We start from the raw sequence: 24,610 nt of genomic DNA on the forward strand, positions 1-24,610 counted from the left end.
TTACAACAACAAATCCATATGAAAAAAAATTCATGTTGCACTTCAAAAGTTCAACGGTTCAATTATCCAATTTAATGTCTATCAATAATTGAATTTATAACAAATATTTCACAATTTGTGGTCAAGCTACTAATCGAATCTGTAAAGAGTATAAGAAATTATAGGTACATTCATATATAGAAACATTTGATTCTGTGCTCGTCAACTAAGAATAAAAAAACGTCAATTTGTCGCCAAATATTATTTGTGTTTTTTTTGCTTTGTTCCAGTCTTTCCGTTCCAAAAACCATAAATCAACATATCTCAAGCCCGATTTTTCGCTATAGTAGAAAGTCTTCCCGTCTTCCACATGAGTGTCCTGCCATGTGACATCATATTGAAAATATCACACAAATTGGTTGTGCATGATATTCATTCCAATTCCCATCTGAAAAGTGTAGCAAAATTAACTTCCCCGATTTCGTACAAACAAAAGAAAACGTCACATTTGTTTTTTTTTGTTTCAAATTGATTTTTATTATAAAATGAGCCGTTGAGCTCATTGAATGTTTATAAAAGTATAAATGGATGCTTAAGATTACACTCCATAGAATCTAGAGGCAGTATCTAAATTGAAAGGCTTTTTGTTTTCATTATAATACATGATAACGGGCACATAAAATAAATGAGATTTTCCTCAATAACATTTGCGCTTGTTTCCGATTCAAATATTGATATACCTATCTGTTTGTGGATTGAAATTTGATTCGGTTCTATCGTATTAGGTGTGGGCGTATTTATTTTACGTAAGAAACACTTCATGTGTCACACCAAAATATGTGTAGAAAGAAAAATAAAAAAAAAATCTGTCAAAATTAGTTGTCATTTAAAAATAAAATGCTTTGCAATGGTATGAAAAGAAAATATATGGTTTGTTCTGTGAAGAGGGAGAAAAAAAACTAATTGTGTTTTTGCACACTGCATTGCTATTGGATATTGAAAAGAGAAGGTAGCTAGAAGAATTCTTATTGAGTGGGGGTGGTGAAACGATTCACATTTGCACAGTCTTCACTTTAAAACTAATTGCTATCATTTTATTCTCTACACTTTGAACTTTACTATTTTTTCTGTATTTACACTGAATTATAAATTATTCAATTAAAAAGAAACTCGTTAAAATTAGTGGAGCATTTTAGCTCCGAATAATGCATTTTGACGTAAATCACGAATCGCAGCGTTTATAAGATCAAAATTCAAAACAGATGTGTCTTTGTGAAAAGATGTTTAAATCTGAAAAAACAACAACAACAGCGGAAAATCGTTTTGTTTTTCCTTCTGTTTCGTGTGTACCAAATTGTCAGCAAAGTACATCTGTCGATATTCTATAAAAATGATTAAAATGTGCAAAAGCAATGCTTTTATTCCCTATATATTATCTAATCAAATTGTCGTTTAGGTTAAAATCAAATAGTTTTTGTCGAATGATAAAATTTAGAATTTTTCTTCTCGTGTATAAAAAAGAAAGTTCAACAAAGAAAAAGGGAAAAGATTTTTTTCATCAAACAATTTGTTGCTTTTCTTTTTCGTTTAAAAAAATAAACCGGTGCGATGGCAGCACACTCAATAACGCGTTTTATAACTAAGTTGTCTTTTGATTGTCTATTCTCGTAAAATCAAAGAAATTTTCATTATTATTATGCTAAAAACGATTTTTCGTTACCTAAATACTCTAACGTATAATACTAACTCTGTCTTTTCCATTCTTCTTCGTTTGCCGGTAAGAAATTCTGTTGTTTCGTTGTTGTTAACGACAAAAAAAAATTTTCGATAAAAAAAATGTAGTTATATATGCATTTTAAAATTAAATAAAATAAATTGATAGATTTTCGTTTGTATATCAATTCCCATGAACTGAATCTAATGCTATTAATGTGTGTTATTTGATAAAAACATCGTATCTTATATACAATTTTAGTTTGCGATGATTTCCATCCGTGTGGAAATAATATTGTGGGTGTGTATTTGCGCTTGATTTAGATGTAAATCGCATCAGTTCCTTTGTTTGTCTGGCTGCCGCCAGTGTTGGCCATGTAGTTCATATTTGCCGGCGGTGATAATTGGCCTTCCGACCAATCAGAGTTTGAATGCGGCGATGAGCTAGACCAATGGCCTGGAGATTCTGGAGATGGTGTAGGATAACTGTCTAGCGTGTGCGTTAGATGCTGTGGCGTTATTCCACCCGAATGCTGACTTGGCGGAGTCAAATATTGATAGTAGTTTTGTTGTGAGTGAGGCGATGATTGCGTAGAATTCGTATGTTGTGACATCGAACCATGATTCATTTGACCTACAATAGAATAAACATTAAATACTGCTTTTTGGCTGCACAAACCTAAGTTTAACCAGGGCTCTATATTTACCGGTAATACTGTCATAGCTAGCAATTTCAGCCATGCTCAATTCATATTCAAAATCACCAATTATTGCACCATTGTTCGATCCATCGTTTTGTTGCTGTGTGCTGGACGCTTGGTTTTGGTCTTGCTGTGGCTGCAACTGTGAATTCAACAGAAAATAATTCAATTTGAACAATGCAAATTTGATTCAATCGCTTCAAATCATTGTAACAAACACTCATGATAACTTACCATTTGTGGCTGATGTTGTTGCTGCTGCTGCTGCTGCTGTTGTTGTTGTTGTAATTGCTGTAGGAAGTCTTGCTGTTGTTGCAATTGAGATTGAGCTTGTTGTTGTTGTTGCTGTTGCTGTTGCTGTTGCTGTTGCTGTTGTTGCAAGGCTTGCAACTGCATTTGCTGTTGTTGCATGTGCTGCAGCTGCGATTGACTATGAGGACTGTTTGAACAGTGTGACGATGAACTGCTGAGCGGCGATTGAACCGATGAACCGGTACTGTTGAGTACGTGTAACTGTGCAGCATGTTTCTGATGTGTTGCGTGTCTCATCGCTTGCATATGCGTTGGAGACGTTGGCAAACATGGGCGATTCTTTGCCGGCGATGGCGAATCTAAATCGGAAGAATAGAGAGATAAAATTATCCATAAGTTTTCTAGAGATATATGAAGAGTTTGTGACAAATTTATGAGTTGAACACCCACCAATATAGCCGTGTGGGGAGAGCGCAATGTTGCTTTGCACCGAATACGGCGGCGATTGATTCGAGTATGGTGGACTAAGACCTTGTTCACCCATATTATTGACATTTGGAACACTTCGTTGTGTGTTCATGAGATCGTGGAATGGAGAACCTCCCATTGTGTAACCATAATTGTCGAAATTGACATTGTGGAGCGATTGCATTGACTGGGCATTCTGAAATTGAAAAATAGCGAATTAATATTGTTTGAACTTTCCGATACAATTTTCTATTTTCGAATTGAGATTTTAGGCTAAAAGTTATGACTTATGAGTTTATAGTTTAAAACCTACCTTGATGCAGTCATCGTAGCTCGGAGGTTGTTTGGCTGTCATTACACCCATATCGTGATGAGCAAGCGTATTTGAATATAGACTGGCTGTATCATATGGACTTGGCAAACTAGCGACCGGAGAGTCTTCGGTGCTGAACGCTCCATCGGATGACAGTTGGATATCTGGCAAAATTGGTTGTGCGTTCTGTTTCTTTGTGGATGTTGAAGTCTTTTTGGCCGTTGTCTTTCGTTTCAACGTTGTCTCATCGTCCGGACTGTTTGGATTGTTGTTATTGTTATTGCTTGATGCGGATGCTTTCTGTTGTTTCTTCTTTTGTGGTTTGTTCTGTTTTCCACTGGCTGGAATCACGGTTGGTTGGCTGACCAATTGCGACTGGCATGGCGGTGAATTAACCACAGTATTTTGCATGATTGGCATCATTTGTGGGCTGCGTGGAACGTGTTCATCCAATAGACGTACGATGTCGTTGTGTTGTCGTTCACAGGAAACATCACGTGGTGATCGATCCATGTGATCGGTAATTTCTCGGTTTGCAAAGTTGTCCAAAAGTGCTTTGCATGCTTCAAGGGACCCTTCACGAGCGGCCAAAAACAGTGGAGTTTCATCCTTTTCGTCTTGTGCGTCTCTGTTTGCATGGTGCATCAGGAGAATATTAACGGCATCCACGTTATTCACGGCAGCAGCCCAATGCAATGCCGTTTTTCCACTATTATCGGCTGCGTTAATATCTGCATCAGCGGTAATCAAGTCTTCAACCATTCCTTCGATAGCTAAACGTGCGGCCAGAATCAATGGTGTGGTTCCGTCGTGCATTCTTGAGTTGAGATTCGTGGCCCGGTTGCGCAATAGAATTTGGAACACACCTAAAGCATCAGCGGCAATGGCTGTATGCAATGGTGTTCGGCCAGTGCTATCTTGGCAGTTGGCATCTGATCCGGCGTCCAATAAACGTTTTGCAGCATCAGCGCGAGCGTAACGAGCCGACAAGTGTAGTGCAGTTTCGCCAGTTTTATCCATGGTTGCATTCAGTTCAGCGCCTTGAGCCAACAGTTCTGAGATTGCTTGTACCGTGCTTTCGTCTTCATTCACCTCGGTGACGAGATCAACGCCAACACCTTGCGAAGCAGCAACCATCAGCGGGGTCATTCCACATGGGCCACGTGCATCAACATCGTGTTTTTCATGATGCGAAGGCGGAGTCATAATCGATGATGGTATACGAATGGCTGCCGCTTCAAAATGTTGGTGTGTCCAGGATCTACTGTTTGGTTCTTCATAATCGGTGGATGTCGTGTGATCGTATTCGTATCGGCTTCGTTTTGGCACTTGTGATTCATCGTCTGACCATTGGTGTGAATGGCCCATTTGACCGTTTCCACTGGCATCGATACAAGCCAACGATGGATTTTTGTTTAGATTTCGCATTTCTTGTCCATCTGGGCCGCGACGTTGTCCACTTCTTGTTGTTGTAAAGAATCCTTCTGGCCGCCAAATTTGACCATATGCTCTCTTACGTTTGGCTGTGATCAAAACACCAAGCAAGAAACATGCCATAATAATCATAAACGCTCCAAGAGCAACGTACTTTCCATTGGTCGGTTCGGCTGAATTATTATCAATACCATTAACCCCACGAACCGAGAAGATTGGATATCTTGGCATACCCCCACGTGCACTGGCTCCAATGAAACTGGCCGCATCTTGTGCTGTTGAGAAACATTCCCCTCCCATAATGGACTCGCAACGGCTGTTATCAATTTCCATGTACACTTGAATTGCCTTCTTTGTTGGATATTGGATAAATTGGATATCATTTGGGCTATGATTCCATGGATAAATCATGTCATTGCCTAAGTTGTCCTTTTTAATGCGCACATTTGTTCGCAACCGATGGCCCATATCTCGCATGAATGGAATGGAAATTTCACGGAATTCGGCTTCACTCATCAAAACCACAACCGACATCATGCCCGTGGCCAATTTTGGTGGACGATTTTTCTCACAATCCAAACCATCCCAGTTACATTCGGCCGTGTTACAAACGGGATCACACACTCCGTTGGCATAGTTTTCAGAGCAGAATGCATCGAATGCCTCTTGACACGGTTTCAATTTCTTGTCACAATCACGGCCATCGAACAAACAGTGTGCGTTGTTACATTCTTCATTGCAAATACCATTTCCAAACACTTCCCAGCAGTTGACCGATGTTGTGGTACAGTTGATCCATGGATTGACACCAAGCGTACAATCACCACCATCAAAATTGCAGGCATATGTGTTGCATTCTTCTTCGCACTTGCGATTTCCACTCTTAGCCGCACAACCTTTCTTGACACATTGCTCTTGCTGGGATTTCAAATCTATACCGTATCCGTTGTTCAGTCCATTTTTACCGCCGGACCAGCCTGCGAAATATTGATCATATTCGTTGCACGTTTTTCCAGCCCATTTGGCCGGGCAGAAGCATGAGAAGTCAGCCAGTTTGTTTTCACAAGCAGCACCTTGTTTGCATGGATTCGGGTTGCATTCGTCGAACGTGTCGATCTCGCAATTTTCACCAGTGGTTCCTGCTGGGCAGATACAACGATAACCACCTCCAATCACAACTTCACAGCTGCCCACACCGCATGGGTTTGTATTACAATCATGCCCGGAATTCCCACAGAATTTCCCATAGAAGCCTTCTTGACATTCGCAATGATAGCCGCCAGACTGAGCTGAGCACAAGCCGCCGTTTTGGCATGGTGAAGTAGCACAGAAATCGATTTTATTTTCACAATGGTGTCCCATGTAGCCAGGTTTGCAATTGCAGTGATAATTATTGACCAATTGAAGACAATCAAGTGTGCCTTCGCTGGAGCATGGATTCGACAAGCATTCGTTGATGTCTCCTTCGCATCGCGATCCAACGAATCCAGCTGGGCAAACACAATCGTATCCGCCTACTTTATCAATGCATGTGCCGTTGTTGTGGCAAGCACCAGCCACACAATCATCGATATTCACTTCACAGTACATTCCAAGCGTTCCCGGTGGACACGAGCAACTGCATCCGTTGACAAGATCATGGCACGTTCCTCCGTTCCTACATGGGTTCGGTTTGCAATCATCAATATTCAGTTCACAGTTAAGACCTTGGAATCCACGACGACAGATACACTGATAGAAACCAATTAAATCTTTGCAACTACCGCCGTTTTGACACGGTTGAGATTCGCACTCGTTGATCTCCTTCTGGCAGTATGATCCTGTATATCCCAAATGGCAGTGACACTTATGCGAATTGCCATAGTTCTCGCAAGTTCCATTGTTACACAATTCCATTACACTGGCACCCTTTCGGATGGCAGCATCTTTACACGAAACCATTTCGACGTCGCACAATTTTCCCGTCCAACCCGACAAACAATCGCATTTGTAGGTGTTTTCCCGTTGCGAACAAGCGGCGCCGTTTTCGCAAGGATTTTGCGAACACCAGTCCACATATTCGGTGCAATCTTTTCCAGTGAATCCATAAGCACAATGGCATGAGTAATCGTTGTTGCGTTCAGTGCACGTTCCTCCGTTTTGGCACGGTCCCGAATCGCACTTGTTGATTTTGTACTGACAATTCGATCCCGTGTAGCCAGCTGTGCATGAGCAATTGTATGAATTGATGCCATCGATACATGTGCCCTTGTTCATGCAACTACTCTCAGTACAATCTTCGTCGTTTGTTTGGCAATTCATTCCTGAGAATCCAAGCGGACATCGACATGTGTATGAGTTCACATATTGATTACAAGTTGCCCCGTTTCGGCAAGGATCTAGATAAAAAAGATTTGAAGCAATGATTATGAAATGATTGTGAAATGATGGAAAAAATGTTGAAATATTCGGTTTTGTCAATTGCTACTCACTCGAAGCACATTCATCGATGTCAATTTCACAGTGTTTGCCTTCAAAACCATCCAAGCATAGACAGGTAAAATCACCGATACCATCCAAGCAAGTGCCACCGTTTGAGCAAGGGAACGAGGCACAATCATCGGTATTAATAGTACAGTCTCGTCCTTCGTAGCCTTCAGCACACAAACATTGATATGAGCCGGGGATATTTTTGCAGGTGGCTCCATTGCGACACGGTGAAGACAGTGCACATTCGTTGATGTCTTGATCGCACAAGCGTCCGGTGTAACCGAGCGGACAACTGCATGCAAAATCTTGATAGTTCGAGTTTGGTGTGCATTTTGCGCCATTGTGACAGCGATTCGGGTGGCAAGGATCCATTTTATAGTCACAACTTCGACCGGTGAATGGAATTTTGCACACACATTTGTAACCGTTGACCAAATCAATGCATGAACCACCGTTTCTACATGGACCACCATTTGCTACACAGTCATCAATATTTGTTTCGCAATTTTCACCTGTATATCCTGGCATGCAATTGCAAGTGTACGAGTTCAAGCCATCAATGCAGATCCCTCCGTGCTGGCATGGGTCTACGAGACAATTTGATGAATTAGTTTTGTTTAAATATAGTTTGCGCTAGAATTCATTTTTAAAATTGAGATAAACTTACTTGAATCACACTCATCAATATCTTTTTCGCATCGCTTCCCACCGTATCCCGGAGGACATCGACAAATGAATTGATTGACACCATCTTCACAACGACCGCCATTCACACATGGATCTAAATATAGGAGAAAGAATGATTAGTATTTGGCAGATAGCTTTGGATATTATTTTGGCTTATAAGCGCTTGTTCGTCAAAATTCTTTACTCACTTGAAGCACATTCATCGACATCACTCAAGCAACGAGCATCGTAATAACCTCTTGGGCATTCACATTTGAATCCATTCACCAAATCCATACAAACACCATTGTTTGCACATGGACCTAAAAGTAGAATATTCGAACATTAAGTTTTTTGTCACGTGAATACAATTTTCGTCAATTAAAATTTGCGAAGGAAAAACTTACTTGATGCACATTCATCGATATTAATTTCGCAATGAGCCCCTGTGAAACCAGGAATACACTTGCACGTGTATCTATTGATTCCATCAATGCAGGTTGCTTGATTCCGACAAGGATCTAAAAAAAGAAATGACAATTTACATATTTAGAAAAAAGAACGAAAAATTGCAATATAAAAGTGGTTGTTTACGAATAAAGGTCAATTTCACTCACTCGAATGACATTCGTTCACATTAATTTCACAATTTTCTCCCGATGTTCCTGGTTTGCAACGGCAACGATAGCCACCAACGAGATCTTCGCAATGTCCTTCGAATTGGCATGGATCTGAAAAAGAATTCGAAGATTAGTCAAAATTCGATTTAAAAATTGAACCCATATGAAATCTGTATTCAGAATATGATGTGTTTCTTACTTGATTCGCATTCGTTGATCTGAGTTTGGCATAATTCTCCGGTGTATCCTGGATTGCATTGGCATGTGAATGAGTTGTCGCCATCAATGCATGTACCTCTGTAGCATGGTGATGATTGACAATCGTTGATATTTGTTTCGCAGGAGAATCCGGTGTAACCAGGTGGACATTCGCAGGTATAGCTAGCGATTGAATCGTGACAAATGCCCATGTTTCGGCAAGGTTGTGACATGCAATCGTCGATATTTGTTTGACAACGCGCACCATTAAAGCCGATTGGACAAATACACTTGAATCCGTTTATCATGTCCAAACAAGTGCCGCCGTTCAAGCAAGGGTCGTTCTCGCATTCGTTGATGTTGATTTCGCATTGAGTTCCAGTGAAGCCTAAAGCAAAAGTAAAAACATAAGTTTTTTTTAGTTAAACTTGTAAATATCATCACAATTAGATGCGGATGGAATTTACGAGGAATTTACAGCAGAAAATTATTTATCACAAAATCGATGGTAAGCGTACACGATTCACTTTGAGGCAAACAGTAATACGGCAATTAAATGGATAAATTGATCGGAAAAGATTTGCATAATTTTCAAGCAATTTTAGACGTTTTTTTTCCCACTTTGGTTGGTAATCTTTGCTGGTTGATTATTATCAAGTTAAAGTTATCAAGAGATTTTATTTGTTTACCTGGCATGCAAACGCATCGAAAAGTGCCTGGATCGTCGAGACAGCTACCATCGTTTTGGCATGGATGACTTTCACATTCATTAACATTGGTTTCGCATCGTGGCCCGGTAAATCCTTGAGAGCAATTACAGGCAAACGAACCGGGTGTGTTAATGCAAATACCGTTGTGTTCACACGGTGATCCTTGATCACATTCATCGATATCTTCGGTACAGTTGACTCCTTTGTAGCCCGATGCACATGAACACGTGTATGATCCATTGACTGGACTGGTATCACAAATGGCATCAGCATGGCAGGGATTTGATGTGCAAGCATCATCCAAATGACACAATAGACCCGTTTTACCCGGAATACAGCGACAATAAAAAGTGCCAACAGCATCAATACAGGTAGCACCGTTGAAACAAGCTGCACCAGCACAGTCGTCAATATTTTCACTGCAATCCGTACCGGTCCATCCGTTTACACAAATGCACGAGTAGCCGCCGTGTGTATTCGTGCAAGTGGCACCGTTTTGGCAAACCGACGGTCTCATTAAACACTCATCAATGTCATTCTCGCAGTATTCGCCCGTATAATGCGCTGAGCATTTACAACGATACGAGTTCACACCATCGATACATTGTCCACCGTTTTGACAAAGATTTCCGGGGCAATCGTCTATGTTTTGTTCACAATTTATGCCTTGAAAACCTGTGAGAAAGAAAAGAGAGAGAAAAAAATATCGAATTTATTTTTATAAAACACATATTTTCAATGGAACCGCATCTATAACCTAATATGCTTTCATCGCTAAAATTAATATATGCTAATCCAACAAAAAAGCCATAAAAATTAAAAGCAAACATTTTTTTCTCTTCTACTTCGTTGTTTTTTTTTTCTATTCATCGAAATTTGTTCGGCCATAATTCATGATATCTTAGGAAAATGTTCAGACAGCGACTAATTTCTCGGATTTGTGTTTTTTTCGCATGACTAAGATTGAAATCCAACACAGAAAACGATGATGATCATAAATAGTGAGTCGGTCGTTGATTTGTCATTTGTTGGATTTGGTTGCCCATGGCCTTTTGTCAATAATTTCGGAGAAAAGGTCAACAAAGGTATGGCAAATTGAAGAAAAAGCATGTGCGCATCGCTAATTTTTTTTTTTTTTTTCATCGAATTTTTCACATTCAATCGTCAGTACATGTGTGAAGTCTTCAAACTCATAAATAACAGAAAATTGTTGATTGAAGCATGCGAATAAAAAATGCGCACATTTTTTTTCTGTTGTTGTTGTTGTTAAGAATGAAGCGCAAAAAAGTATGAAAGAAATGGAAAATAATGCAGTGAAAATGAAAAAGGAAATACTCGGAAGGCGGCAGAGGAATGAGAAGATAAAGAGAAGTAAAAAGCAGCAGCTAGCAAATGAAGAAGAAATGAACCATTTCGTTTCGTGTGAGAGTTGCATAGAGCGCGATTGAGAAGCTATCACTGGCCTGGAAGTGAATGCTTGTGTTTCATGCGAGTGAGTGAGTGAATGGCATTGATGTGAGCGCGATCGGTTTGGCAAAGTATCATCGAAACCAATTTTCAATGAATTGAAGATGCGGTGTTGGTGTGAGCGTTGAAGTGGTTTTTTTTCCTCCGAGCGGTAGTATATTTTACCCTAGAACTCAAACAATGGTCATAAACACAGTCGCATACGCGCATTTCTTCTTTGTTCGGTTGTGCATCAATGACGAGAGACACACTCTTTCGTTCAAGTACACATACACATACACGTAGAACCAAAGAAAAATCCATCAGTGTGCACTGTGCAGTTCAAACCGAAAACAAAAATTTTTCGATGTGCAACGCGCTGTATAGTATGCGATATGAAGCGTAGACAATCGGTGAAGAGACGTGAGCGCGCTTACAATCGCGACGATTAAAAACAACACATCGAGTGTAGATTCTCTTTGGTTGAGGCAAAGAAACACCAACAACAACAGCAACAGCAACAACGAGTGCAAGATCTCGGTCCGACGACGAGAAATATGTATATGCAACCAACATGACGAAGACTATGTGTAGAAAAACCGAAAAGAAGAAACTCGAAAAGGCGAAGAAGAGAAGAGAAAGAGCCATGGAAGTGGAAAGCGATATTGCCATCGTTCCCACGGTTCGGTATGTTGCGTTGGTATTGGTTGGCCACAGTTGTGTTGTTGTTTATTCATTTAATATATGAATATTACGAGCATACACGTATTAGTTTAGTATCTTTCAGCTTTTCTGTGCCGTTTTTTCGAGCATTTTTTTCATTTTTTTTTCTCTTCTTTCATTTCGTTTCTTTTTTCCTTCACTCAGTTTGCTGTTGTTTTTATTTTATTTCTTCTTCTGTTTCGTGTGTATGTCTTTGATTCGCTTCTTCTTGGGCCTCTCTTTATATGTGGATACACATTAAAAACCATTTCCACATACACACATATTACGTTATATTTCACATTCTCTCTTTCTCTATGCGCTTTGTGTACAAATTATGTATAGCGATATGGTACAAGTATGTAACACAAAAGATTGTTTTAGTCGTTTGGAAGCATAAAGGAAGTCTGCTGATTCACGGAACAGCCAAAAAAATATATATGTCTGTTTTTTTCTCTCTTCATGACGCAAACAAGGAACAAAACACTTTCCTCCCCTTTTTCTACCGAGCACCTTATGTTGTTGCTGCTTTCAAATGTTTCATTTTTGCCACTCGGCCCCGGCCAACCATCACTCCGTCGTACCATTTAAATGGAACTTTTTATGATATTAAATAGTGCGTGAATAACTGGCCAAAGTGTTTTAAAAATAGAACTGCACTAAGTTGTGTCCAATTAATAATAAAATACACACCAAAATCAAATTGAAATCAGCCGAAATTATTCTAGGTCGTATCCAAATTATAACAAGTTTTATATATTGGTCTGGGAATTAGTTTTGTCGATTTTTTTAAATTTTCAAACATTTATTTGAATACCAAAATGAAATTACATTTCAATCAAAATATTGTCCATCGGAAGCGATGACCTTCTGCCACAATGTGGGCAATTGACGGATGCCTGCCTTAAAAAATTCCTCATCTTTTGAGGCTATAAATGCATCGAGCCAATTTTGGATTTCTTCAACTGAAGAGAACCGCTCTCCGTCCATATGGTTTTGCATCGATCGAAACAAATGGTAGTCGGAAGGAGCCAGGTCTGGGCTATACGGGGCGTGAGCCAAAACTTCCCATCCGCTATTTTCCAAGTAGTTTTTGACCGATTTCTCAATGTGTGGCCGAGCATTGTCATGTAGAAAAATCAATGTCTCTTTTCTGGTCTCCCATTTCGTGCGTTTTTCTTTGATTGCTTGTTTCAAACGTATCAATTGTTGTCGGTAGAAAGGCCCATCGATGGTTTGACCACTTCTCAGCAGCTCATAATACACCACTCCCTCCTCATCCCACCAAATAGACAGCATTACCTTGTCGCCGTGAATTTCTTGTTTTGGCTGTGATGTTGCTGGTTGGCCGGGCTTAACATACGATGCTTTGCGCTTGGGGTTATCGTAATGAATCCATTTTTCGTCACCAGTGACAATTCGATACAGAAAACCTCTTTTTTTGTGCCTTGCGAGCAGCATTTCGCAAGTCACTAAACGCCTTTCAGCTTGCGCTGGCGTCAATTCATGTGGTACCCAATTTGACAACTTGCGAATGAAACCAAGGGCCCTTAAACGATATCCAACAGTGCTTCGGTCAACATTCAATGCTCTGGCAAGCTCATCTTGAGTTTGACTCGAATCTTCATCGAGCAATGCCTCCAATTCCGCATCTTCAAACTTTTTTGGCTGGCCGGGACGTTCCTTGTCTTCCGTGCTAAAATCACCACTTTTGAACCGTGAAAACCACCGTTCACATGTACGTTCCGATGGAGCATGCTCACCATAGGCTTCCACCAACATTCGATGCGCTTCAGCCGCAGTTTTCATCAAATGAAAGCAAAAAATTAATGCTTGCGGGAAATGTTGCTTTTTCGGTACAAAATTTGACATATTTAAGGCGCAAAAAAAATGTTTATCCAAACTTCGATGAAATGATAGATGATGATTTTTGTAGTTTGACACTAGACCACTCATGTGAAAAAGAAAAAAGTATTGCCCGATACAACCATGCAAAGTTACGCCATCTTTTGAAAAATCGACACGATTAATTCCCAGACCCAATAATTTTATAACTGTCGATGATTTCGCCCTTGTAGCCAAAAGGGCGCTTTTATGTCAAAGGTACCGATGCGAAATTGCTATCCACACAAATTAGGAGAATATATAATAATTGCGATGCATGCTACAGCAGCATCAATTACAATCCATTCACATGTCTACAGCATTGAAATCCTTTTTGACGTAAGCTGTTTCAATTATTCGTCAGTCTCGGAATTGCACCTATTTATGAAAATGCATTGCGGCAACGGCAACAGTGGCAGCAGCACAGCTACGAAATATGCACTTTTGATCCCATATAATTAAAAAGTGCTCAATGCCGTTGTTCGTGTTCGGTTTGCATTCAACCGAACTAATTTCGTACTCGTACACTCATGACACTATGTGATTATTTACGTTTCTGCTTTTACGGATTTCTTGCATTGAGTCAGTCTCTCTCTCTCTCTCTTCGTCTCTTTCACTCGGTTTCTCTTTCGCTCGGATGTTATTAATGCATGAGATTCATTAATGCAATAGCACGCCATGGTTCGGTTGCATTTAGCCCATGTGTCATTTCCTTAGTATTGGTGAATGGTTCCGAAAAATGCATTTATTTATTTATGCTTCGATTTTTGTTTTTCCTTCCTGCGTCGCATATGTATGTGCTTCAGACTTACCCAGTGTATATACATGTATGTTATTTAGATGTGGTGACATCGTCAAAAATCAAAAATACACCGAAACTTCGGCGAATGCATACGCATAAAATTGTGAATCGATTATCGAGTAAAAAGAAGCAATTCGCATGTTTATTAGGTATTTGTTTTCAGTTTTCCTTCATTTTCGCATTGTCCTTTACGGCTGTCATTAACCGATGTAGCCTTTGCTCTTGGCTTTTCCTCTTTCGTCACGTTCCACGTAATATTCGCAAAATAACCGCAAAACCGATATTAAATAGCCATAACATGCAAGTGTGTGACCTGATTTTTTGGTTTCGTTCGGTTTTGCGAACGAGATTTCAATCATTCGGATATTGCGATCGGAGAATAAAAATTGAAAGGGTTTCGTCCGTGTGACGGAAACACAAAAATTCACATGTGTGATAAAATACTGACACTGCAACTGCCACTGACCACAGAGTAATACTCAAATAATTGGAACACTCGTCTGACCGTAATAAAAATCCATTCCACAAATCACAAACCCTTTCCTGATTTATGCGCATCTTTGTTTCTTCATCGACCAGACTCGTTCGCATACACACAAACGCAGAATACACTTTGAATGGACGACATTTTATTGCTTCTTAGAATCATGTGTTCGAGTGATACATTGTGCGAGCGCAGCATTATTTTCATGCTAATTTCGTGCATGCTTTTTGTTAAGCCACACGAATTTAGCAACAAAGTAAATAGTTTCACGCTTTGGAATTGCAGGACGCAGACGATATTGTCTTCGATATTTTATATGCAAAATGGAAATTTTTCGGCGAAAAAAATATGAGCATTGAATGAATTTCGGTATTTTTTTTAACGGGATTTTGTGTCTCGTTGGAATCGATTCTGAAAATTGTATTGTTTTTGAAAGAAAAGAGATTGTGTCATCGTTTCCATTGCTCTTAACGATCGTTTGATGCTTCTCAAAACATGAGAGATTAAAAAAAAAACTATTTGCTTTTAATTTGGTCGCGCGTTTTCATTCCCTTTTATTGTTACGGCCTTCTATGGCCTTCGAGTGAAAGAATGTCGACTATACATATCGTATGCTCGTATCAATTTATTAAATGTGAAAAGAAATTGAGTGAATTCACCGAAAATTCAATGGGATTCCTCGTGTGTCAATCGATCAATGTGAACGCAAGCCGACAATTGCATGCAATCGTGTGTATCCATTAAAAGCGCCGAATTCATTTTTCACTTAAACACGAGTTTTGTTTGTTTTCATTTGAATGGAACTTGTTTTTCATCTTTCTTCATCGGCTGCGGATTGTGATGACAGTTAAACAAATGGATAAAAACGCTTCTTTGTAACAAAACGATGCGGCGAAGAAGTATCATTTGTGGTGCACGATTCACGCCGGCCTTTTGTTTTGAGGTGAATTTCAATTCAAAAGAAGAAGAGGTCTTTTGGAATGGAAAATTCCCGAAAATATGTACGTTTGGTTTTTTTTTTCTGATCGAATAGGTCGTGTAGTGGCGCGGCTCATTCAATTTGAACTGTATGACACTCGAAAATGATATTCACACTCGCTAGCGCTTGGTCGGTTGAGAGCAAGCGCGAGCACACGATTAATTAACCAGGAAAATAATTGTTGTGATGAAAAGTATTTACCATCGAATTGTTGTTGGATATGAGAATTTCAAGTACTCTCCGAGACAACGGAATGGAATAAAGCAAATTGTTTGTCGATGAACATTTAACGAGCTGCGCTCAAGCTATGATGCGCACTTTTTTTAAGGTTTTAATCTGTGCAAATTTGAAAGTATAAACACGTTTTCGAATCGTTTACAGCCAATTATATTACACAAAATCAGCCATTTTCTATGCGCGATCATTTTGATTTGAAAATTGGCAATAAGGAAACTGAGAGAGTGAGAGACGTCGGCACACGAAAGATATAGGCATATCGATACATCCATTAATCATTGTGGTTCAATTGCATCGACTCTTTCAATATTGTCTCTACGATTCGCGAGAGACTCGCTGTTTTATTTGTATAAGCACCAAAAAACCAAACAATCTTCGACTATATTCGAGTTTCAATGATCGACGACGAGCAGAAAGGAAACAAGTGAAATGGAAAAAAAGCGCTCAATTAATCAAATCCGCCGAAGAAAAAACGACGAAGAATAGAAAGGAAAACGATAGAGGAAGACAGAAGAAAATCAAACTGAAAATAAGTACGAAAACACATTAGCACATTGAGTTCAATTCCAATAGAAGAAAAAAAAAGCACGTAATTATCGATGAAAAGAAGGAAACAAGCGACGAAGACGATGATGATGACGACGACGAGAATAGCATGTAAAAAGTCGACTCAAATTGCCAACTAAAGTAGATTTAGATTTAATGTGTTCATTTCTATTTAGTTTTGTTATTTTGCGGTGGTTCTAAGTTGCAGCACTGCATTCGGACGGCATTGTTTGCGTGTGAGTTTGCATTGTTTGCGAATATTCTTACCGCATTCTCATTTGTTGCTAAACAGAATCGGCCCAGCGACGGATTATTATCATTACAAATTAGCTGCACTTGGGTGATCACCAAACACATGTACACATCATTCAATTGTTTTGGGCGATAGATGCGCGCGAGACGCGACTCTCCTCTCCGTCTCTGTGCTCGCTTTTACGTCGCTCGCAATGGCGTAAAGTGTAAATTCTTGCAAGGCACATCGCATGTTACGCTAGGTCTCAGCATAAATCAGACATGTCTTTGCATCAGTTTCAATCATTTATTTCCCATCAGGCCTCGGCAACAGCAGCAGCAGCAGCAGCAGCAACAAGAAGAAGAGAGGAAAAAAGTACTTTGCATACTTTTAGCAGTGATTGCGATGTTGCAAAGTGTGAGATAATTTGATTTTCCTTTGTCGACGACGCAAAACCAGCAAAATTAGTTTTCATTAGAAGTTGCATATTAACTCATTACAGAATTGAACGTGCCGCGACGGAACCGAATGAAATCGATATATGCTATGAAAATCGAATGCACTGCAGCCGCCGCTGTCGTCGTCGCGGCATACGTTTACTGAATTCCACATCGAATGAGAAATGACATTGATGACCATCACTTCGTCACACATAACTGCAATTCCGCATTCAACATGTGAATGCTTGAAGAAGAAGAAGGAAAGAAAAAGATCATCCATGGATGAACGCTTGATTGAAAAACGATTTGGTTTCATTTAAACCAATTTCTCATTTTTCTCTCTCTCTCTCTCTCTCTCTCTCTCTCTCTTGATCTATTGACGGCATTATGCAAGAAATAAAAATGTAAATCGTGTAATTGATACACACCGATGGGAAAATCGAATCTTATTGAATTCACAAAAATTATTATGTGATGTTATGAGAAAAATGCGGTTGTGGCTACATTGGAATTCGATATCCATTTTGCAGAATGATTCTGAGGCGAAGCCGAACGCAAAAAAAGAGAAGAAAAAAATGCGTTAAATTGGAAATGAACGAGTTTTCCTAGCCGACGCTCGTTGATTAAACTTCAATGATTGTTCAGTTGAAGAGCAAATCATACGAATTTCATGTGTGCGAATCAAAAGCAACGATCAAACATATCCATTGCCCGGGAAAATGAAATGATAGAACGAACCAAAAGAAAAACTGAATCAAACAAATAATCCGTGATCACCCCGGGCCAATAAATGAACTATTTTCGTTCCTCTCCGCTCCAGCTGCTGCAACGTCGGTTTGCTTGCATTGCGTTTCTCTTTTTTGCATACTTTATGTCGTCTGTGCATAACAATAACAATCATAGTGTTTATGCACTCGTGCGATTTTCTCTTTGTTATAATCGACATTCTTCTCGCAACGAACGTACTTTAACATGAAGTCCAATCAAAAATTCAGCTCGACATTCAAATAAGCCAACGAGTGAGCGAACAACGGGGCATGAGTAATCAATGTGCGAAGAGCTCGGTTCGGTTCGGTTCGGTATGGTTCGACGCCGTTTCATGTGCATTCGATGCAAATGTGATCGCTGTGGTGCGCGTTCTAATGTGATATATTCTGTTATGTGACTTATTCGAAGTTGAGAGTTCCTTGTTGAACCTCGTGATTTGGTTCGGTCGTGGAATATCTCAGTGAATTTTGGTTTTGTCGTTTCTGATCGACTGTAGCAGTTCAACTTTTTTTTGGAACACAGTCGATATATGCGAAATAGAAACAAAAAAACTGGCAGACCGTTTTTATCGAATGTTTTGCTCGATTTAAAACGCAAATCGATGCTCATGCTGTTCACCCATTCTGAAAAAGCCATGATACTTTAAAATCGCTGGTTCAATTAACCTATGCATTACAATTTTGGGCACAAATCGTTACTACAGCATAATTTATTGTCTATTACGATGGCTTCGATCAAACGATGCAACAATTTGTTTGTTGTAAATATTTTGTTTTTTCTTTTTAATTCGAAACTGAATTTGCGACCGGTTGGTTTGGGGCTCATTTTGGTGAGTGTGTGTTTGTCGATCGATGAAATTGAATTTTCATACAAGAGTAGAAAACGACAAGCGCGAGACGAGACGAGACGTAACAACGACAACCATCATCGTCGTTGTTGCAAATTAAATTGATTTTTATTGATGCATAATACGTGAACGTGTGTCGTCTCAGTGCTGTGTGCGCGCGCAAGATGTAACTACTGTTGCCGTTGCTCGCTTGTCAATGCAAATGAAAAACTGCGATGACAAACAACTTTTAATTTGATGTGGCTTTTTCTTTTTTTCTTAATGAGCCCAACTCGAATTATGCAAAGTAGTTGCGGTTGTGAAAGGGCTTTTCTCTTTGTGAATCGCGCGCACACACACACACGCACGCTCGCTTGAAATTGACGGAAAAAAGAATTCAACTTAATGCACTTTTAATGAATTACTTTTCAGCCATAATATTTAACGGGCGTTGATCGATTCTATTTTCCGGCTACTCTTGCCTCAACTTCGCGATGCTAATGACCGGTTTTTTTCGGGTATGAAATGGATCGAAATCTGAAACTGTAGATCATTTGATTTAATGTGTGTTCAAGGCAAGTGTGCTGTGGCTCAAGTAGGTTTCATTATCATTTTGATGTGCGTTTGTATTTGTCGGATGAACCACATCACAATACAGAAGCTGACTTGAAACGGTCGTTCCGTATTTTAAGCTATTAAATTCAATTCTATCCAATTGGATTTGAATGAACTTTTACCCCAATATAAGGTGCATTTCCCGAAATATTGCCGACCAACCGGACCAACTTATCCAAATCGACAAATGTACACAGCGTCGTTATTGAAACACTTTGAGATGATCGGTGAATAGTACACGCAATAAAATTAAAACCCATTTCGATTTGTGTGTGAGTGTACGTTAATCAGTCTTAACAAAAAAACACACACACACACACACACACACACACACACACACACACACACACCGACGGACGGAAAATAAAGTGATCGCACCAAACAGTCTAAATGCATGTGCTTAATCAGCAGAACTAGAGCCAAAACATACCATCTATAATTTAGTTGTAATTATCTGTTCACTTTTCAGACTTTTCCATTATAAGCATGTGCGTGTATGTGTTGGGTCGCTGACTGCTTTTCTCTCTCTTAGCATTCACTCAACGTCTTGTCTTATCCCCATACGTATATAAAACACCAACTTCGTGCTATTATGTTATTATTACAAATCTTGAAAGTATTTTTTGATTAGATTTTTAGCCGTGCTTCTTCTTGTATTTCGAGTTAAGACATTACTCAACGAGCCAACCGTAGTGTTATTCATTCGAACATCAATTTCAGGGTTCCACTTTGTTTTTCGCACATCTAGAGCTAACGCGCGCGCATTAAAGTTCATTGGATTTTGATGTGTGTTCTTCTTTTGGTTTTTTGTGTATGTTTCGTGCGTACATTCATCTGAATGTTCTTGAATCGAAGCAGCGAAACCTCATCTTGAAGAATGGTTTTATTCTGCTATTTAATTGGTAAAAATTAAGTCTTTTTTCTGCTTGAGACGATTAAAAAAATAGTGCTAATTAAATCTCGTGGTGGAAAAAGGCGGCGGATTCGTCATTCGAGTGTGATCAAATCGAATTATAAACAGTGGCTATATTCTTTCTGAAGTAACCGCACTCGAACATCTTTAGTACGTCGATTAAACCGCTCACATTTCAAACGGAATCGAAAGCAAATGTTTGATTTTAATTGATTTTTGGAGTCTTTAATGGCCGTGCTTCTTTTCTTCACACGACATTTTCGAATTAAAAACGATAAATTCCGGCAAAAGTCAAATATTCAATGAATAAATCGAGGTTGTTTTGCTTACCTGGTGGGCATTTGCATTCGTATGAATAGCGGTGGATTTGCTTGCACGTGCCTCCGTTTTGGCATGGGGATGGTGAGCATGGGATATACTTTGATTCACAGTTCTTTCCCGTGTAACCAGCTTCACAAATACATCTGAAATGAAAAGAAAGAAGAAGATTCATTAGTAAAACCGAAAAAAAATCCAATTTTTGATATCTGTCATCGGGTGCACACGAAAGCCAAACACACAATCGGTCAAATAAACGAAATGAAAAACAAGAGCGACCGAATGAAAAAATTGCGCATATAAAGTTCAATTCAATTTCATCTGGTTTGGGCCGCATCACGTTTTTATTGGATGAAATCCAATAAATGATCATATTTACTTTCCATTCATTCCACAGTGTTGTGTATAAAAGAGACGTCAAAATGGTTCGCAGCCACAATTACAGGATTTGTGAAGTGAGAAATCGCTACAACGACATTGTTTTTCAAAAGCATCGAATTATTCCGAAATATATGTTCGAACGTCTATTAGTCTCTCTCTCTCTCTCGCTTGCTCGCTCAATAAATGTGCAATGTTTCGTCGGCTCGCGTTCGACAGCAATTTTTTTTTCCTTCTTCAGCTAAATCGTGTGCGAAGCAAGACCAAAGCCAATCTTGATATGAATATTTATTGGATTGCCATAAATTGAACTATTATTAGCGGCCAAATGCACAGAGAAAGTGATCCATCTACGGTGCTCAGAGCATTCAAGCGGAAATTTTTTTTCTTCTAGATTTGTTGTTTTTTTTTTCCTTCGGCGCATTTTTAAAAGGTTGTTTGTTTGGAAATTTATCACTTTGACTCTAGCCAAGTTTATATATATTATACAGAATCGTCGGAGGGCACACAACACAACGCTGTAGTGTGCAAATGTCTTTTGTTTTCACTTGCCCAATCAGTCCGTTTTCAAAGTTCATCTGAATATAAACAAATTCATTTAATTCGATGGTAAAATTGCAGTTTTTTGTGCCATGCTCATTGCTCTTGTTTTTTTTTCTTCTTATTTCATACCATGCATTTAGCGTCGATGCCATGTGAACTATGAAATGTTTTAGATTGAGAATGGAAAACAAAAAAAAATCCGCATTCGATTGCGAAATCCGTTATGATTGCCTTCGGTGTAAACGTGAGTGCAAGTCAGATGATAGAACAAATTGGTCGATTTCTCATCATTTCCTTCAATACTATTCTAGCATTCGGTTTCGATCCATTGGGAAAATGCTGTACATGTCGCTGCGGAGCAACAGCACAGTGGAGAAAGAAGGAACACACGAAGCGAGAAATTGTGAAAAAAAAAAGATTTTTCAACAGAGATTTTACCAACAACTACCGACTTTGTACAAAGCGAAATGTGTGCGGTTGGTTATTTGGGGGTTTTGTCTCAATTTGTGCAAGACGGAAACTGGTCCGGCGAAGCGACAACGATAAATAAATTAGCAGTTGGTAGCCATCGCGTATGTGTGCATGTGTCAAGAAGATACAATAATGACCACTGACCGGCTTAAACAAGCTCGTATTTTTTGCGATTTAGCCAAAGGTACATAATCTCAAGCAAATGGAACAAATCACCGCTCCCGACAACGCTCAATTACAGAATAATTTGCGTGGTTCAACAATCGCTTCACAAAAACACATCCGAATCACATACACACACAACCTGACTTAGAATGATAATCAATGTTCCATTCGCCAAGACCAAAGCGGAAATCGAAAAATGGTTTTCGACGCGAAAAAAAAACCAATTGTGATAAATGAAAGAAAGATCGGTTTGCATTAATTTTGGGGTTTCGATTTTTCGGCTGGATTATCTCGAGACAAATATTAAGATTGTAAGCCTATCATTTTCGCTTGCTGATTTATTATCTTTGTTTTTTTTTTCCTCTGACTTTTCGACTTGTGCGATTCGTTTTGTCGATCTGCACACGTTCCGAATATTGATGTATGGTTTTGCTTCAATTACGATCGCGTTTTATAATTTCCACCATTCGGATAATTTTGCGAAGAGAAAAAAATGGCCAAATGCGATTAACGAAATCGAATCAAGATCGTAATGGAAGTTTTCCCATAAACGTTTTTCTTCTCCTCCTTTCATCCAATTTCAATCGAATTGGAAGCGATTTAATTGTTCCAGTGGCGCGCACATTCATAACATTTTTCAGCCGCCGCCGTCGTCGTCGTCATCGTTGTGCAGTTTCGTGCCTGACCTTTTCCTATTTTGTCAACTTTGTAGCAACCGCTTGACATGTCACATTTTATCGATGGCATGCAATTTACAATATTCAGTCCCATAATTATTTCAAATCTTGGGAAATGTACAACAAAAACGGGGTGAAAGCCAATCAAAAACAAACGCAAAAATCCGAACATGGCAAATAATGTGCGCTAGCAATGCTGATTTTGTAATAGAGAAAAGAGAGACAAAAACCGTAGGGAGAAAGAAAAAAAAACTGTCGTATCATCGGTAGAAAATCATTTGAAGTAGTAATAAACACGGCTTTTAACAAATAATACCGAGATAACGGCGCGTTGCTAAGAGCTAAACCGAAGCTGCAATCGAAGCATCAATAAACTAGCATCGAAAACATGATTCATTTCCAAATACATGAATCAACAACGGAATAAAAAAACACAAACAGCCAAAGACGACGGTGGAAATATATGGTTCGAACAAGTGAACACGTTTTAATCGTCAGCAAGTTATCGCACGTTCATTTCCACTTTTTCAGTGTAATCGAGAGCGCGCACATACAGGAAAACCAGAAAATAAAATCTACTTCAGTTCATCTCAATGTTCCAATATCATTTCAATCCGCGATCAGCTTTTTTTCCCTTTGCTCGTGTTCACATCTCTTTTTTTCTGTTTATCGCTTTGAAATGGTTTTACCATGAATAGTAAAGTCAATTCGAGCTACGATAGGTATACTGCAGCCACTGTAAGTCAGCACTGCATTGATCATTTCTATCACGAATCCATTGCAACATACGATCTCAAGAGCCAAAATGTACCATATTGAGATCAACTTAAAGGTTTTCCCTTTAAATGCGATCATCATTCTATTTTTTCTTGCGTCCTCTTGCGATTGGTGTCCGCACCATGTTTGTATTAGAATGATTCTATTCGCAGTTTTGAGTTCATCGAATAAATGTCATTAAAATTCATACGCGCGAGTGTGTAATATCGGGCCACGACAGTAGCAGGCAGAAAAAAAACACACGGCAAGAGATGAATTGACTGAAATTGCTTAAGCACAAGCACAAGAGCGCGCGCGCGCGATTATAGTTCATGTGACACAAGCGACGATGCAAGGCGATTTTTCAATTAACATATAGAGAGCATAATTTAGATGCATTTTGAGTTTTGCGCGCTGCGCTCGCATCCTCATTCTTGTTGTGCTGTGCTGTCGAGAGCGAGCGAGAGAATTGTCATATCTCTCGTGGCTTTTGTGAAAATTGGATGCATTGTGATCGCATGACCAAAGTTAAATGCTAAACAAACGGTTTCGCAGTGTGCATATGGCAAACAGGGGAATAAATAAATAAAAATATTGGAATTCCCTGCGAAAATAAACAATGATCAATTCATCGATGTGCAGGCTTTGTCTGGTCTCAGTTCTCTGTTCTCTGTGTTTTGTTGTCGTGGCTTTGGCTTTGCTTTTATTGTTTACATCGACGTTCCAATCGATCTTTTTCGGCTTATCCGCGAGACAACGAGCTCCTGAAATCCCTGTGTGTGTAGCCAAAACAACAGCCAGCCAGCCAGCCAGCAAACAATAATTCGATTTTTCGAATCGACCGTTGTGTGATCACATCGTTTGCTATTCTTGTCTGTGCCTTATTTTTCCTCTGTGCTGTGCTG

General features: G+C 39.3%; 1 protein-coding gene across 1 annotated transcript in view; it reads right to left on the reverse strand.

The window, feature by feature from the left end:
• Nucleotides 1-486: 486 nt before the first annotated feature.
• LOC129567787 (neurogenic locus Notch protein) overlaps nt 487-24,610 on the reverse strand; it is a 99,174-nt gene continuing 75,050 nt past the window's right edge. Inside the window, exons 5-17 of the mRNA XM_055445074.1 lie at nt 20,728-20,861; nt 9,503-10,198; nt 8,815-9,201; nt 8,613-8,726; nt 8,403-8,516; nt 8,205-8,318; nt 7,997-8,110; nt 7,332-7,916; nt 3,427-7,238; nt 3,096-3,309; nt 2,628-3,004; nt 2,400-2,535; nt 487-2,326 (exon numbers count right to left, since the gene is read on the reverse strand). Of these exons, the coding sequence (XP_055301049.1) occupies nt 2,013-2,326; nt 2,400-2,535; nt 2,628-3,004; nt 3,096-3,309; nt 3,427-7,238; nt 7,332-7,916; nt 7,997-8,110; nt 8,205-8,318; nt 8,403-8,516; nt 8,613-8,726; nt 8,815-9,201; nt 9,503-10,198; nt 20,728-20,861 (7,111 nt within the window). The 3' untranslated portion in view covers nt 487-2,012. The remainder of the gene's footprint in view (nt 2,327-2,399; nt 2,536-2,627; nt 3,005-3,095; nt 3,310-3,426; nt 7,239-7,331; nt 7,917-7,996; nt 8,111-8,204; nt 8,319-8,402; nt 8,517-8,612; nt 8,727-8,814; nt 9,202-9,502; nt 10,199-20,727; nt 20,862-24,610) is intronic.

The sequence above is a fragment of the Sitodiplosis mosellana genome, unplaced genomic scaffold (assembly GCF_009176505.1).
Source record: "Sitodiplosis mosellana isolate CC-2019 unplaced genomic scaffold, AAFC_SMos_1.0 Smas_scaffold_12, whole genome shotgun sequence".
NCBI classification, from domain to species: Eukaryota; Metazoa; Arthropoda; class Insecta; order Diptera; family Cecidomyiidae; genus Sitodiplosis; species Sitodiplosis mosellana.